The sequence below is a fragment of the Cetorhinus maximus genome, chromosome 30, assembly GCF_964194155.1.
Source record: "Cetorhinus maximus chromosome 30, sCetMax3.hap1.1, whole genome shotgun sequence".
Classification (NCBI taxonomy): Eukaryota; Metazoa; Chordata; class Chondrichthyes; order Lamniformes; family Cetorhinidae; genus Cetorhinus; species Cetorhinus maximus.
Window position 1 is genome coordinate 2,421,168 of NC_135908.1, and position 17,797 is coordinate 2,438,964.

Here is a 17,797-nt window from a genome sequence, read left to right on the forward strand (position 1 = left end):
CAGTGCTGTGAATGCAGAGGTTAGAAAAAGAAATGTTAACCAAAGTTGTAAGGAAGTAACATAGGTCAACTGGGATTGGAACAGAACTGTAAGATGTGGTTTTCTACACTGTTACAACGGAAACTTGCATCTATCATTTTAACTTTAGTGTCTTTGGTTACAAGTGTGTATATGTGTGTGTGCACGCAAGGGGGCATACATATTTTAGTTGTCCACATTACAAGTAAGGTAATAACTAGGAATGTACTGGGGACTAACATCACAGGGTTCACTCTTGCACATTCAAAAACTCATCCACAAAAAGTCCAATGACATCTTTAAACAATTCTAGAAATGTTCCTTTACATTATGTAAACACATCTTGAAAATAAATCACAGGCAGAATTAAGCTTCAAAGGTAATTGAAACTACAAAACAAAATAAATGCTGAGGTTTAACTTGCAATTAAGTGATGGAATGCAAGAAAGCACTTTGTACATGACTCCACATTCCACTGAGTTTCAAAATAAACTCAAATGAAGGTTTGAGCTAAGTGAAGTATCTGCAACTTCAGCCACATTAAGTTCAGCCCCAGCTGGAATTGTGCATCCAGTTCTTGGCACTACATTATAAGGATGTCAAGGCCTTAGAGGGCGCAGAAGTGATTTACCAGGATAGTGCCTGAGACGAGGGGCTTCAATTATCTGGAGAGACTGAGCAGAAAAGGTTATGAGGAGATTTGATAAAGGTGTTCAAAATCTTGGGTGTTGCTAGGAGTAAATAAGGAGAATTTTTTCCACTTGAAGCAAGGTTCGTGCCCAGAGGATGTATGTAAGGTAACTGGCAAAAGAATCAGAGGTGACACAAGGAAGAGTATTTTTTGTTCATCTAGTTTTGATTTGGAATGAACCTCCAAAATGGTGATGGAAGCAAATTCAATAGCAACCTTCGAAAATGGGAATTGGATAAGAGGAAAGCTTTGCAGGGCTATGGAGAAGATGCATGGAAATGGGACTAAACTCGCTAGCTCTTCTAAAAAAGGAGTGCAGGAATGACGGGCCCAATAACCTCCTGCTATGCTGCATCATTCTATATCAAGACCACTTTACAAGCTTCACTACCTCATTGTCTAGCTGACCCAAAACTCCCCAAGCTCCAAAATATTTCCCTCTGGGTAGTGGATTGGGATTCTAGTCTTCAGAAACTTTTACCAGTTGAAGAAAAAAAAGACACCTTTATTAAGCACTGTCGTGTAGCCGCGACGAGAATTGAAGAATAGATAAAAGCAGTTTGACTGATTCTTTCTCAATGTTCAAAGGCAATGTTCATTTTGTTCTCTAGCTTTATAAAGTAGCCAATGTTTCTAATGTCAGAATAGCTTCAACCACAATAGCATATTTTCCATCCAATTGGTCAATATGCTTAAAAGAGACGATGAATTAAGCAGTATTAAAATTTTATTGAAAAATAATTTAAGTAATTACCAATGGACACAGCTCCAAATCTAAGCAGTGCAGCCAACACAATAAATTGAAGACATTAATCGGATTCCATGGAAAATGTAACTGTCAAAGGAAACCACCAACTGCAAGTGGGGGCTATCTCAGCTCGAGACAGAAGAAACAGCAGTTATTTAGCCCACTGCAGACTTAGTATACAAAAATGTGCTGCTGATTAGGAGTTCCAGCTGGAGAAATATTTCAGTTTCACTTTAGAATCAGCCTGAGCAATTTATTGAATGGTAACGGCCTCACAGCAGTAGTAACTAAAGCTACACCTAATATGAATGTCACTGTAATTAGCATCTGTGTTGGCATGAACACTAAACTTAAAAGGCTGATACTTCAGAGACTGGAATTACCTGGTACTGCTGGTAGTCCAAAGGTGGATTTGGAACAATTACAAGTCACACAAATGTTCAGTTCAATAACTGTTAGCACTAAGCGTTTCATCCCATTCTTTATTGAGTTAAGTTCACAGGTAGACATAATACATTTAACAGAACAGTCTTCAAACGTTCAATCAAGTAATATTTTAGGTTGCATCTCGCATCATGTACAATCAACGGACGAAGGTCAGAAAACTATCTGGAAGAAAAATATTGCACAATGTTAGATTCAGTCCATTAATTTTGCCGCCCATCAAATACTGAACTCAACTGAAACACGAATTGGAAATCAATGCCATCTGAATGGGTGGGGTGAGAAGTCGAACCAGGTTTTGCATTATTTCTATGCACAACTTGCATTTATATAGCATCCTTGAACATGGTAAGATGTCCCAAGGTGCTTCACAGCAGTGTTATCAGACAATTTGACATCAAGTCAGATAAAATATTAGGACAGATGGCCAAGCTTGCTTAAAGGTAGTTTTTAAAGGTGTTTCAAAAGGGGAGAGATTTAGAGAGGGCATTCTGGTGCTTGGGGCTTATGGCAACTATAGGCACGGAATGAAGAACATGCCGACAATAGATTTGTAAAGCTTCGGCGTGCACACAAGTACAAGTAGTGCAGAACGTGGAGTTCGGAGGGCATAAACTTGAAGATGGGCATTGAGCTCATGTATCATGCAACAGAATTTAATAGCTCATCTCTTGTACAGGCGGAGAAACATGACCCATCCTCCTGAGCAGACGTTATCAGCTCCAAATATATCAGGTATAAATGATTAAAACACTACAGATTACCTCATGGCTTCATCAGAGCATATAGAACACAACCCACTTTCCCTGCCGGAGCGTGGTGAAAGCAGGCCCTTTCCACTACACATTGCTGCAGCCTCTGCTTAGGAAACTATTTTTCTTTTTTTTAAAAAAAATAGATAAAACTAAACCGATTTAAAAAAAAATCAAGAACACAAATGTGGATCCATTCAAAGTAAAGCAGATGTAGTACCATGACTTCTTAAAGGCAAACGACCACATGCTAAAGATAAGGCAGGTCTGCTACAATGCAAAAATAAAGACTTCAAGAGCAATTATGGTTTTAAATTTGAACTCATTCATTTGTTAAGAACCACATTGAAACTTGAGCAAGGAATTAGCTGGTGAGCAAATAGCAGTTTTCCAAGTAGCTTTTACAAGCTAGGCATGATAGGCTGCCATTCTAAGCAATGGATGAGCAATAATATGAAATGGCTGCCACATGAACTCAAGGAACTGGGTGCAAAATAGATGAAGCACTATCTATAAATAGGACAGGGCTGCCGGATCACTCGGACAATTATGGCGACATTAATGGAAAAGAAGTTGCCAGTAAAATAGCTCACGTCTCAACTGCCTGGATTCTGGGAATGATTAAAGCTATAAGATATTAAAGTATTTGTGGAAGTGTGTGTGTGTAGCTAGATCCAATGTATCTAGTTTCTATCCAAAGTGATATTCTCCACTGGTGTTAAGAGATGAGTTTCTAGATTCTGATGCATGTTGTACTTGCTTTCAGAATTTTCCTGAGAAAGGGACCTTGATGAATTTACTCTGTAGGTCTAATGGAAAAGCAGACATGATGCTCTCTCTTAGAGAAGTTGCACACTTGCAAAACAGAACGTTTTAAACTGAATCAAGATTAACATCAAAACTCGTCAAAAGTACTAGGCCCAGAAGTAGTTTGGCAACTCACTATTACTAAAGAAGTTACATTTTACACAGCGAGAACAATTGACCAGGGCAAATGACAGCACACTTTTAAAAAAAGGTAGGTCAGATTCACTCTCTGTCCTTTAAGACAACAGAATTTTCTACTGGAACACAAGTGGAAAAAATGACCAATAAATGCTAGCTCACAATTCAACATTCTTTCAAAAGAAACAGACAAGCAACTAATCAAGTTGTGTAATGAAGCTTCTGACTCTAGCATAGTTTGCAACCTGTAACCACATCAAGGGTTTCAGTAGTGTGTCCATTTGCTGAAAGCAGCCATAGGCTTTTCCACTTGAGCAAGAATGAAGAGCGGTGTCTGCTTTCCACCATTTTTGCTTGTTTGAAAGCGCACTAGGAACACTTGAAACACATTTTGATAGTCTTAAATGTGTGGGAGCTGCAGATGGTCCATACCAAGGGGTTTCCTTGCACTTCCTTCTGAATTCTCTATAAAAGGTAATCGCATAAGGAGCAGTGCCGAGAAGGTTCACTCGGCTGATTCCTGGGATGAGGGGTCATCTTATGAGGAAAGATTGGACAGGTTGGGCCTGAATCCACTGGAGTTTAGGAGAGGTGATCTTATTGAAACATACAAGATCCTGAGGCGAATTGACAGGACGGATGCTGAGAGGATGTTTCCACTTGTGGGAAAGGCTAGATCTAGGGGACATTTTAAAATAGGGGGCCTCCCATTTAAGGTGGAGAGGAGGAGAATTTTTTTCTCTCAGTCATTAGTTGTGAAATTCTCTTCCACAGAGAGCAGTGGAGGCTGTATCATTAAATATTTTTAAGCATGAGTTGCAAAGATTCTTGACTGACAAGGGAATCGAAGGGCAGAGGGGAGAAAAATAGAGTTGAGGCCACAAGCAGATCAGCCATGATCTTATCAAATGGCAGAGCAGGCTCGAGGAGCCGATGGCCTATTCATGCTCCTAATTCACATGTTCGTGTGTATGCACTCATTCTGACAGCCACCCTTTTTTCTAGGTGAAACTTCATCTGCCATGAACGGAAATGTGGATGAAGTAGATCAAGTAGACAAAGATTCTACAACTGAGTGGGTGCCAACAGATAAAATGCCTTAAGTGTCAACTTTAACAAAACCGTGAAAGTATTGCCCACAATAAAGCACTGTTCAACTGCATCAAGAAAACACCAAGTTTAATCAGAATATTTCAAACTGTCACTTTAAAAAAAAAGTTTTAGCAAATCTTTTCCTTCAAAATGCAAATTAACAATTCCACAACTAACATGCATTTACACTATTTATATTTCACTTTGTTTCAATAGATCCTACACAACTTACAAAATATAGTAGCTGCCAATTCAGTTTTCAGTAGCCAATCCACCATATGATTCTATTCTTAAGACTACCATACAAATACAGAATTTATACTTCACAAGTCTCCATAAGCCATTTTAGAATTAGCTGACAAGTCAAACTGATCAGGTAAATAAAGAATCAAGGCTGTTCTAAACTCACCAAGTATAATGTTATAGTTTGTCTAGACCAATCTCTTCCGGAGTTGGAATACCCAGTTCAGTCAACGTAGGCCTGAGTTCTTGAAGAACGTAAGGGTAGATTTCTTTGTGAGGGCCAGCTTTGTCCTGAAAAGTGTAAGGAGTCACATTTATACTCAACTACATTATGCATTTTATGTTTGAAGAAGTCTAACAACTGCAATATGGCATCCAGCTCCTTGTACTGTTAAATTAGCATTCCGTAGCCTGGCAGCAGACTTGAAAAATGAGAAAGGAGCTTGCATCAATCTAATCAAACCAGCAATTCACATACAGAAGATACAACTTATTCTAAATTCACCCCGACGTCAAAGCCATCCGCCCACTGCCCAAAAAAATTGGAAGATAAAATCAAAAGGTTTGAAATGATTTTATTTGAATTAACATGCATCCACATTTCCTCGTCTTCTGATAAGATGGCATCTACATGGGACATTAACTATCCATTGATAGCACAAACTATCTACGGGATATACAATTGAGCAATGCCTTTCAGGACCCATTTGAACTATTGCAGTATGATGGTCTCAAAAGAGACAAGGAAAACATCCTAAAGCAAGTCCATTATTGAAACATCATCTATTCTGTACAGCATTAATAGCCTATCTTAGGTTTGTCAACGTTTAAAAAATCCAGGAGGAGTACAATTGATGGGTAAGGCAAATGTCTAGAGAATCTTTATTATTAAAAGTATAAGCAGTTCAAGCAATAATGTACTACAAGTTATACAAACTGCACCGAAATCACAAGGGCAGGTGTATACAAAGCACCTTGTCTCACACTCAGGATGTCCCCAAGTACTTCATACAACCAGTAGGTTACTTTTCAAGTGCAGTCTGTCGTGAGCTCAGCAAATGAATAAATGACCCAAGAGCTCATTTTCACTGGCAGCATGCAAGGGAAGAATGTTGGTCAAGAATATTAACGAGGTCTTTTACACTCAGCAAAGCAATGAGCGTCCAGGCTTGCGTTACTTTCTAATTTGCTCTTGGCATGTGGCTAGTGTGGCGACATAGTAATTATTACCCTTCTCTGGTTGCCCTGGGGTCAAGGGATCAACCACATCGTGTGGGGCTGGAGTCACATGTAAGCCAGGCAAGGATGACAATTTCTCCTCTGAAGAGTTTTAATGTTCAGTTGTGAATGACACGGTAGGAGCAATATTCTGCTTTGCAAATAAAAAGGGGCTTTTTTTTTGGATCTGACATGCTGAATCTCTAATTCTCTGCACATCTTCTGGCAGAACATATGTATTGTTTCATCCCATATAACATGCAATATATCAGGCACACTGAACTACAGTGATTGAAGTTAAACTGCATTTTGTTACACAGTATTGTTAGCATTTTAGTGGGATTTTAAAGGTCAAATCCTACAATGCATATTTGTAGGGAAAGAATTAATTAACATGATGCCATCGATTTAAGTATGAAAATCATCAGCTCCCTTTCCATTTCAAAAGTTCAGGAGACAGAGGAAGATATTCCAGGATTTGGATATGTTGGAGGTAGACTTGGAGCATTGTCTGTGGTGCGACTGCAGCTGAGAGTAGTGTAGCTAGGTGGATTTTGGAAGTTGGCTACAGAGAAATATAGGAACAGATCAAGACCATTTAGCCCCACAAGTCTGTTCCGCTATTCAATTAGATCATGGTTGAAGTGTACTACAATTGCCATTAGTTCCAGGATGTCAGAGTGCTGGACGAGATTGGCAGTGGGTGGTAGTGGTGGATGGATGAACGCAGCAGTGAATGGGAAGCACTGGTAGGATGGCAGGCTGCTGGTTAGAAAAGCACAGCAAAAGAAATTTGCCGAGAGGAGACCCAGTAGTAATGAGTGAGAAAAAAGACACGGGTAGTTGCCAATGCATAGGGAAGAAAAGTGCTGAGAGACACAGCAAGAGGGAGTGGGCAAGAATGGGCATCAAGGAAGGAGTGATAAGACAGATGGGACATCAAGAAAATGATGGAGATGATTGCGAGCGGAAGAAAATCTTCCCCATGCTCGTAGGTTTAGAAAAACAGCTTCTAGTGCAGTGAACCAAAAGAGCACATTATTTCAACAGCAAACATTGGAGTAGGGGAGGGTAATCATTAGTCTAAGTGCTCCTTGATATTAAGAAATGGTGATGCTAACTGGTAACTCATTTGAGGAACCTTACATTTCTAGATAAAAGCAAAATACTGTGGATGCTGGAAACCTGAAATAAAACAGAAAATGCTGGAAAAACTCCAGACCTACTGAGTTTTTCCAGCATTTTCTGTTTTTATTCTTAAATTTCCAGAGATGGCTTGGGACTATAACTTTTCTTTATGTCAAAGAAGGAATCCCTATACGCATTCCCACGATCTGAGGAATTCCTAATTATTTCTCCAGCATGGCCTAGGAACTAGCTGTGGGAAAAGTCTAGCATGGTCTGGAGATGAGAACTGGTGTTAAGGACAGCCAGGAGAGGTGAAAAGCCAAGAAGGCTTCAAGTGGGAGGCACAGCACTGTCTACCTCAGAGAACAGAGCACTAAACAGCAGGTGTATGGTTCATGTAGATAGAAATAGGCCTCAGGAATGTAACAACTTGCATTTATGTTGCACCTTTTATGTTTAGAAATTAGCGGGACAATGTGGGCTGCATACTAGGCTCTTTATAAATTATAGATAGTTAAATGGTGCATGTTTGAACAGGAAAAACAATTGCTGCACTTTCAGAACAGCTAAGTCAAAAAACATCAATTCCAGAAGGTAAAGACATTCCTGCTTTCAGCAACTAATCAAGACTACACCATCCTTTGTTTTCAAATTTTCAAGTTTACAAAACAGGCAAGAATGGTGGGAAAGGGCTTTTCAGTTCCACTGACCTTCACTGCTTCTAGAATGCGGATTGCACTAGCTAGGTCATTTAATCTACGGCATGCTCTCAGGGCAGCATCGAGAATTTTGGGTTCAGGTACGAGATCGTATCCGATAAGGGTATTCATTCCTGTCAAATAAAACAGACGTTAACTAGAACAGGCTGTACAAAATGGTCGATTTTCAAAGCAACGTCAAACTTCAAGTGCAGAACGAATGCCCAAAACTTTCAACTTTTTACAAACAAACTGGAGAATTTGAAAAAAAAAGACTGTACATTAGCGACTAAGGAAGAGGAGAGACCATAGTGCAGAACAGCACTAACGGTTGAAAAGGGAACAGATCAAATAGTAGTTATGAGATGATTTCAAGCTCGCCTTAAAAGCTTGAAGTCTAAAACAGTAGTGAAAAATTACCAAGGTAAAATAAGTACAAAGTAACTAATTTTGACCAGATGATTGCAAGTGTCACATTGGCCCAGAACTTTAGGGAAAAATTATGAGTTCAGTGTGTGTAAAATAAAACAGGATTTTGTGGCAAGTAAGATGCTATGCAAGTTGCGAATCACCTCAAATTGCTGGGCCATTGGCCCTGCAAAAATGAGAGCTTCTTAAAATCTATGACCGACTTGATGTGTTAAGTTGAAACATCCTTGCTTTATAGTCAGTAATTTAAGTATGCATCCTCCAAACTGATTTACTTTTTACCTTTTCTGAGCTCCCAAGCATCAATGTCAGGCTTGTTGAAGTACGTGACCCAGCGAGCATCAAACTCCTCATCAGTTTCTTGTTTGCCATGTGAGTACCAGCGTGAAGCAAGGGCAGCTGTCAGAGAGAAGGCACATTGAAGTCCGAACACCATACATCAAACCCCTTACAACATCTCTTCCAGCTTCCAAAACCAAAATCAACACTAATTATAAACATACACCTGAAGAAGAGTCATACAGACTTGAAAGGTCTCTCCACAGATGCTGTCTGATCTGCTGGGTTTTTCTAGCATTTTTAGTTATTTCAGATTTGCAGTATTTTGCGTTTATAAGCATACATCTCCTAGCAGCAAGGTAACGTTTCTTTCCACTCCCTCACTCCTCAATATGTAAACACATTGATATTTCAGAGTTTTAATTCATCCTGTGAAACAAGCTACCACAATTTTTCCAAGATAAGGTTTTCAGGATGATTAGACAATCAATATACAGATGCAGAGTTACTGCAGAATTAAAGTAAAATTAAAATAAATTAAAAACAAACTGGTGATCAAAATAACGGCAAAACATTCCCCTGAGAAAAATTCAATTCTCGAAACCAATATCTACCTGTATTGAGAAATGCGTCTTCTTTCCTTTTTAAGAATGAAGATGATCAGCTGCTGATCTAACACCCCCTCCCCTCAAGTACCATTGATCAAATCAGGAGTAGGCACGGTTATAGTAGAATGGGATGAGCAACAGGTTAGAATAGAGAATGACAAGTTCAATTACCAAGTGGTAGGGTAAACACTTGCCAACACTGGAAGCTAAACTTCTGCTGGCCAATCATATTAAAGCCAGCATCAGTTGCAGAATAGTCCCAGGCGCACAAGTTCACAATCCAGACAGGAGATTTCCACAAGGAAAGCAGGAAGCCAATATATGTAACTGTATGTGGTAATGCTGAAAGTGAATGTTTAATTGAAGGTTACAAACTTGTGTATTAGAAAAAGTTGGGATCTTTCCTTGACTTTTGAAGTGAACATTTAAAGTTTACACATTTAAAATGGTCAATTTTGATTAATAGCCTTCACAAATCAGCACCAAGATATGGGAGAAACAAACTTTCTAGAAAGCTCAGGAACATTAGCAGTAGAAACTTGTTCCTAATCTCCAGTTGCACTCTACAAACATTTTTCCTTTTTTATTCATTCACGGGATGTGGGCGTCGCTGGCTGGGCCAGCAATTATTGCCCATCCCTAGTTGCCCTTGAGAAGGTGGTGGTGAGCTGCCTTCTTGAACCGCTGCAGTCCACAGTGCTGTTAGGGAGGCAGTTCCAAGTTTTTGACCCAGTGACAGAGAAGGAACGGCGATATATTTCCAAGTGAGGATGGTGAGTGGCCTGGAGGGGAACTTTCAGGCGGTGGTGTTCCCATATGCCTGCTGCCCTTGTCCTTCTAAATGGTAGAGGTCGTGGGTTTAGATGGTAATGCCTAAGCAGCATTGGTGAGTTCCTTCAGCACATCTTGTAGATGATACACACTGCTGCCACTGTGCAGTGATGGTGGAGGGAGTGAATACTTATGGAAGGGGTGCCAATCAAGCAGGCTGCTTTGCCCTGGATGATGTCAAGCTTCTTGTGCTGTTGGAGCTGCACTCATCCAGGAGTATTCCATCACACCACTGACTTCTGCTTTGTAGATGGTGGACAGGCTTTGGGGAGTCAGCTGGTGAGTTACTCGCCGCAGGATTCCTAGCCTCTGATCCGCTCTTGTGGCCACAGTATTTATATGGCTAGTCCAGTTCAGTTTCTGGTCAATGGTAGCCCCCAGGATGTTGACACGTTGCGTTTGAAAATAGAGTAAAGCCATATTATTTCCATATAACGGACAAGGTAAAGAGTGTTGTCATGTTGGGTCAAATTCTATTCAAATGATCGAAGTAGTTTCACTTCTAACTGAAGAAGATTCAAGTGAAAAAGTGTGTTTTGGGTACAAATGAACATAAATACAAAAATTTAACATTTGGAAATTAAGGCTGACCTGCTATCTACACCTCCTACAGATGTTTAAAAATAACTTGACTGCTAGGAGCCCCCACCCCATATTCCAGTCTTTTTGTAGTGTTTTACATGTACCATGGCCATAAAATGTGTGTTTTCTATGCTCTTCCACCCACAGCAAATATCTGGGTGCCAAGTACCTATGTAGGATTAAATAACAATGTCATAATATCAAGAGGATCTGATAATCTAAAGAATCTGCAAATACACTGTACCTTTAACAGAGTTCAACCTCCCATTGTGTTAACAGGAGTAAATCTAATCCCATGAACAGGTATTAGGAGAGTGCAAAGAGGCTGGTTTTAAGGAAGCTCTTCAGGAGAAGAGGGGCTAATGGTGAAGCAATTAAACTAGGGATGCACAAGAGATTAGATCTGGAGGACTGCAGAGATGTCAGAGGGCCATTGGGCTGGAAGAGGTCAGAGATTGGGAGGGCAGAGGCCATGGAGGGATTTAAAAACAAGCATGAGAATTTAAAAAATTGACTTCTAGGAGTTGGGAGTAGGCAGCCTTGGTGATGGAGGTTAGAGGGTCACTAACTCAGTTGAAGGTCAAATAGGGTGCCATGGTTGCAAAGAGTCACACAGGACACCGCAGAGCATCCAATCTTACATTATTGTAGGGAAGGGAAGAAATAAGAGTGCATTAACATTTGTTGGCCATTAAAGTAGCTATTGCTTAAAGGACATGCATATCCCAGCAGTCAGTCAGGCGGGAAAGAAACAACAGTGTTCTGTTAAAAAGATGAACTAGGCACATGAAACTGTTAAAGGCAAGTCAAAACATGGACAGGTAACAGTCAAAAAACTCTAACTTGAATGGAATGGAGGAAATGAGGGCAGAAACCAATGGTGGGCGGGGAGAGGAACAGAGAGGAGTGCGATTGCTTCAAGAGACAGCTATTATCAAAAACAGGAAGCCATTTCTGCTGTTCATTCTCTGTACTCCATCATGCACAGGAATTAAGAGGAACCTCTATATTCTGATCACCAATGCAGCTTTTTACCTGATGAAATGGCCAGCATGTTACGTTAGGCAAGCTTAAAAAGAAACCAAAGCAAATTGAAAAAGGTGCGCCATTTTGGAAATAATAGTAAGGCTCCCAGTAAATATAATGCAGAGCTGTCAAAAAGTGGACACGGTGAACACTATCAATCAGAAAATTGTCCAAATGCTACATTAACACTTAAGAAACCAAAACATTGCTTAGAGATGCAGCTATTGGGGTTGTCTTACAAGCAGCATGGATTTAGTTTCATTTTGAATGCTACATTACAGGAAGCTGAGCAACATTAAACTAATCTTGACCTGCTTTCACCACAAGTTACCTATTTGGCAATTAATAATTGATAGAGCCAAGCCCATAAACAGCTTCCCAGAACTGAACACCAAAGCAGTTTTCTTAAAGGAGGATTGAACACAAAGGACAAATAGCTACAAAGTTCTACCCCACCAAGTCCAGTTTGTTCAATGCGTCAATACCCTCAGGCCAATTCAGAAGACCATGTAGAAATGAACTCTTCACCAGCCCCATGTTTTGCAGCAAGTTGCGACACTGGTGGACTATCAGGTACAAGGAAATACAAATAACTTACAACCAACTTTGCCAAACTTGCATACAATATCCTGTTTCTCTGGCCATCAAGATGAGGTGTCAAATACTGGTAAATGGAACATTTTCCCTTATAGTACCTAGTTACAGCATCAAGAGCAGCCACCATATTTTGTAGGACTTACGATCCAGTTTCAGGAGTGTGACCCCTGTGCATCACCCTGCCCCTTTTGACACTGCTTTCAATGGGCAATCCCCAGTGTTGCAGGTTTCCAAGGTTTTTGGAGAACCCTAGTGTTACTATAGGACCAGCTCCCAAAATTTTATTGAACTGAACCAGGGACCAGAACCAGATAGCACATCCACTGACTAATTTTCATGGAACTACAACGTAATTGGTTTATTACAAATTGATGGAAACCGAGACACCAAGAACTGCAGCTCTGCAATTGACTACGTGCTACTATCGCTTAAAGGCTCTTAGATAAGCAACAGCAAAGGTCAACTACAGCTGCGACCCTGTCCAATATATCTAAGCCATCTTAGAAAACCACTCACATTTCTCAATGAGCAAGACCGCAATTTTAGAACCAATTATAGCCATCTTTTAAGCAACTCATGCACTCCAGGTTCAGACTATCAGGATATGGATTAGCTTTCCAAAATAGTTTCACTCATTGTTTAAACTCAAGTTTTAAAGCCATTAATTCAGGCTTAAATTCAAATCCATTTTCTAAAGTTAAAGTACAATGCACGAGCCCACCTTCAAAATGGATTCAAGCACAAAGTAGAAGAACTCAAGGCACTGTATACATTTAATTCTATTGAACAGCCCGAGACGATTAGTCATATGTGATTCAACCACTTCCTTTGGGAAAATTTACAGTATCTTGGAGCTTCCTTCCCTTCAAAACGGTATGGGGAATAACCCTCTTATCTCTTGGTAATCAACCAAGGAGCACACAAAGTGAAGCCAAAGTGAATACGGCCTCAAATCTAACTGTGGCCCTTCTCACACTCCTAGACATTGTCAGTCCAGTCAAGATCAAAGACCCAAGATGTGTCTCACCCATTTTAACCCCACATTCCATTATTTGTATTCCAGTACTGTACACTGAAGCACATTTTGACAATTTTGGTCTAAATCAGTACCTGCAACATCTGCAAATAGACCTTCCTAACTGGGTACATAGAATATACAAGTGACCTTGAATTATCCTTCACTCCACATCCAAGAATTCAACTGCTTTAAAAATGCACCAAATACCTGTTTCTGGAATGGATGTTGGGTGGGAGGGGGTGATCCAATTAATTACTAAGAAGCTAGTTTTTGTTACAGAAAATAATTAAGACAACGAGCCAAATCTGAAATAATTGCACACAGTGGCATAAGGTGAAGGCATTATGATTTTCCAATGAAGACACTCTACAAATCTACTGTAGTTTTACACCCTACATGTTTTCCCATTGAAATTTGATTTTCATGTTTTTTCATGAAACATGGTTTTCATGTAAATTATGCAACCTTAAAAACTATTTAACCACAGAAGGAGATTGCATTTTATCTTATTAAACTCCTGCGAATACAGGAGGAAGTGAATGCAACGTGCCCAGAGGGATGAGAGGGAGGGTTTTTGATGCCAAGGGGCTTTGCAGCCACCCCCAACGCCACCCCCAACACCACCCCCTGCTTTAGCCCACCTGCTCCACCCCTTCACCTCCCACTTCAGCTCCTCCCTCCACCCTTCTCCCCCCCCCACCTCCTAACCCCCCTCCACACACCCCATCTCCCCCCCTCACCCCCCCATATCCCCCTCCACACGCCCCCCCTATATCCCCCTCCACACGCCCCCCCATATCCCCCTCCACACGCCCCCCCATATCCCCCTCCACACGCCCCCCCCATATCCCCCTCCACACGCCCCCCCCATATCCCCCTCCACACGCCCCCCCCATATCCCCCTCCACACGCCCCCCCCATATCCCCCTCCACACGCCCCCCCCATATCCCCCTCCACACGCCCCCCCCCATATCCCCCACCACACGCCCCCCCCAATATCCCCTCCACACGCCCCCCCATATCCCCCTCCACACGCCCCCCCATATCCCCCTCCACACACACCCCCCCCATATCCCCCTCCACACACACCCCATATCCCCCTCCACACACACCCCCATATCCCCCTCCACACACCCCCCCATATCCCCCTCCACACACCCCCCCATATCCCCCTCCACACACCCCCCCATATCCCCCTCCACACACCCCCCCATATCCCCCTCCACACACACCCCCCCCATATCCCCCTCCACACACACCCCCCCCATATCCGCCTCCACACGCCACCCCATATCCCCCTCCACACACACACCCCCCATATCCCCCTCCACACGCCCCCCCCATATCCCCCTCCACACACCCCCCGTATCCCCCTCCACACACCCCCCGTATCCCCCTCCACACACCCCCCCATATCCCCCTCCACACACCCCCCCATATCCCCCTCCACACACCCCCCCATATCCCCCTCCACACACCCCCCCATATCCCCCTCCACACACCCCCCCATATCCCCCTCCACACACCCCCCCATATCCCCCTCCACACACACCCCCCCCATATCCCCCTCCACACACCCCCCCCCCATATCCCCCTCCACACACACCCCCCCCATATCCCCCTCCACACACCCCCCATATCCCCCTCCACACACACCCCCCATATCCCCCTCCACACACCCCCCCATATCCCCCTCCACACACACCCCCCCCATATCCCCCTCCACACACCCCCCCCATATCCCCCTCCACACACACCCCCCCATATCCCCCTCCACACACCCCCCATATCCCCCTCCACACACCCCCCCCCATATCCCCCTCCACACACACCCCCCCCATATCCCCCTCCACACACCCCCCCCCATATCCCCCTCCACACACCCCCTGCCCCCCCAACCCCCACCATCCATCCCCCCCCCCCCCCCCCGGGTGCAATGTCACTAGGCCCGGAGCCTGCCTCGAGTAGCGGGCGGGTCATTGCAAGGACATGGGTTTGCCGGGCGGACAGCAGGAGAGCAGCTCATGTGGACTGACTGGGGATAAGGATCGGCGATGAGGTGTTGAGGAGGGTGTTGGGGAGGGGGTGTTGAGGGGCGGGGGGAGGTGGTAGATTCCCCCCCCCCGCCCCGGTACAGAAAGAGATTCCAGTTTAAAATATAAAGCGGACAGTGAAATAACCCCGAGTCCGGACCGCGCGCGCGCGCCGCTGCGCTTTGACTTTACCCGCTGCCGGGTGCCCTCGCCGGGCCGCCGCTGTCCGCCTCCATGCGGCCAGGCCCAGGCCGGTGCCGCTGTATCGGAGCGCCGCTCGGAACATGCTGCCGGTGTGAGGGGGGGAGAGAGAGAGACTGAGGAGCGGAGAAGCCGCTATCGTCGCCGCCGCCGCCGGAACCGAGAGAGAATCTCGAGCGCTCCGCCGCCGACACACGTCACCCGCCGTCGGCGGACGTCAACGCGTAACCACCACACCCCCACCACGCTCACCCAGACTTAGCATGCGCGTACCCACCCCCCCCCCCCCCCCCCCCACGCTCACCCAGACGGAGCATGCGCACCCCCGCCCTCCACTGCTGTGACCGACTCCAGCGCTGCCATGTTTGATACTGGCGCCAGGCTAGCCCAGGTGGGTGGAGTGCTGTTGGCACAATGCACTTTTGCCTGGGGCCATGGATAGTGATGGATGAAAGCTTCCAGTTTCCTTTACATCACTGATTCCTATGATGAGGGCTATCTGACAGGGAAAGGTTTTATTTTTTTAAAAATAAAAACAAAAATAGCTGGAAAAGCTCAGCAGGTCTGACCAGCATCTGCGGAGAGGAAGGCAGACAGAGTTAACGTTCCGAGTCCATATGACTCTTCATCAGAACTGGTTTTTATTTATTGTTTTATAGGGTGTGGGCATCACGGTTTGCTGCCCGTCCTTAATTGCCCTTGAACGAAGTGTCTTGCTGGACCATTTCAGAGGGAAGTTAAGAGTCAACCACATCAGTGTGGTTCTGAAGTCACATTGGACTCAAAACGTTAACTCTGTTCCTCCCTCCACAGATGCTGCCAGACCTGCTGAGCTTTTCCAGCATTTTCTGTTTTTATTTCATATTACTGTGGGTCCGGAGATACGTGTAGACCAGACAGGTAAGGAATCCTTCCCTGAAGGTCATTAGTGAACCAGATGGGTTTTTACAACAGTCAATGATCATTTCTTAAAAGCAAAAAACTGCGGATGCTGGAAATCCAAAACAAAAATAAAAATACCTGGAAAAACTCAGCAGGTCTGGCAGCATCTGCAGAGAGGAGCACAGATAACGTTTCGAGTCCGTATGACTCTTCAACAGAACTAAGTAAAAGTGATCATTTCTTGGTCATCATTACTAAGACCATCTTTATATTCCAGATTTTATTCATTGAATTTAAATTCCACTAGGGCTGTGGTGGAATTTGAGCTCCTGTCACCAGGGCATTAGCCTGGGCCTTTGGATTACTAGTTCCAGTGACATTACCCCTACACCACCATCTCCACTGGGCAGGTTGGGCCTTGATCCATTGAAGTTTAGAAGATTGAGAGGTGATGTTATTGAAACATATGGGGCAGAATTTTTCCGTCGGTGAGTTGGGGGTGGGGCCCGCTCGCCGACGCGAAAATGACGCGGGAGGAACCCCTGACGTCATCCCGCCCCATTTAAATTTTCAGGAAGGCGGGGGCACAGCGAAATCAGCTGTCCGCCCGCCGACCTGTCAATGGCCAATTGAGGCTATTGACAGGGTAGTTAAATCAATTAAAGGCCCTGCCCGTCCAACCTTAAGGCTGGCGGGCTGGCCAGGAGCCCTGGCGGGCTTCTGAAAAAACATGAAACCTCATCCACCAGCGGGACGAGGTTTCACGTCGGTTTTAAAAAACTTTAATAAACTTTCTGTGATATTTATTAACATGTCCCATCTCTTGTGACATTGTCACATAAGACCATAAGACTTGGGAGCAGAAATTAGGCCATTCGGCCCATCGGGTTTGCCCTGCCATTCAATCCTGGCTGATAAGTTTCTCAACCCCATTCTCCCGCCTTCTCCCCGTAACCTTTGATCCCCTTACCAATCAAGAACCTATCTATCCCGGTCTTAAATACACTCAATGACCTGGCCTCCACAGCTTTCTGTGGCAATGAATTCCATAGATTCATCACTCTCTGGCTAAAGAAGTTTCTCCTCATCTCTGTTCTAAAAGGTCTTCCCTTTACTTTGAGGCTGTGCCCTTGGGTCCTAGTCTCTCCTACTAATGGAAACATCTTCCCCACGTCCACTCTATCCAGGCCTTTCAGTATTCTGTAAGTTTCAATCAGATCCCCCCTCATCCTTCTAAACTCCATCGAGTATAGACCCAGAGTCCTCAAACATTCCTCATATGTTAAGCCTTTCATTCCTGGGATCATTCTCGTGAACTTCCTCTGGACCGTCT

At 43.8% G+C, this 17,797-nt stretch overlaps 1 protein-coding gene across 2 annotated transcripts; it reads right to left on the reverse strand.

Moving 5' to 3' along the window:
* Positions 1-1,420: 1,420 nt before the first annotated feature.
* LOC144669966 (cytochrome c oxidase subunit 5A, mitochondrial-like) lies at positions 1,421-15,808 on the reverse strand. 2 transcript variants are annotated; one of them, XM_078532259.1, is made up of 5 exons: positions 15,574-15,808; positions 8,689-8,805; positions 7,990-8,111; positions 5,100-5,224; positions 1,421-2,066 (listed from the first exon to the last, which is right to left on the reverse strand). In XM_078532259.1, exons 1-4 carry the CDS (start codon positions 15,665-15,667, stop codon positions 5,111-5,113), a joined length of 447 nt encoding a protein of 148 aa, XP_078388385.1. In that variant the 5' UTR covers positions 15,668-15,808; the 3' UTR covers positions 1,421-2,066; positions 5,100-5,110. The 2 variants fall into 2 exon arrangements, with proteins under 2 accessions (XP_078388385.1, XP_078388384.1); XM_078532258.1 differs by having other exon boundaries at positions 1,929-2,062; positions 15,574-15,788.
* Positions 15,809-17,797: the final 1,989 nt, after the last annotated feature.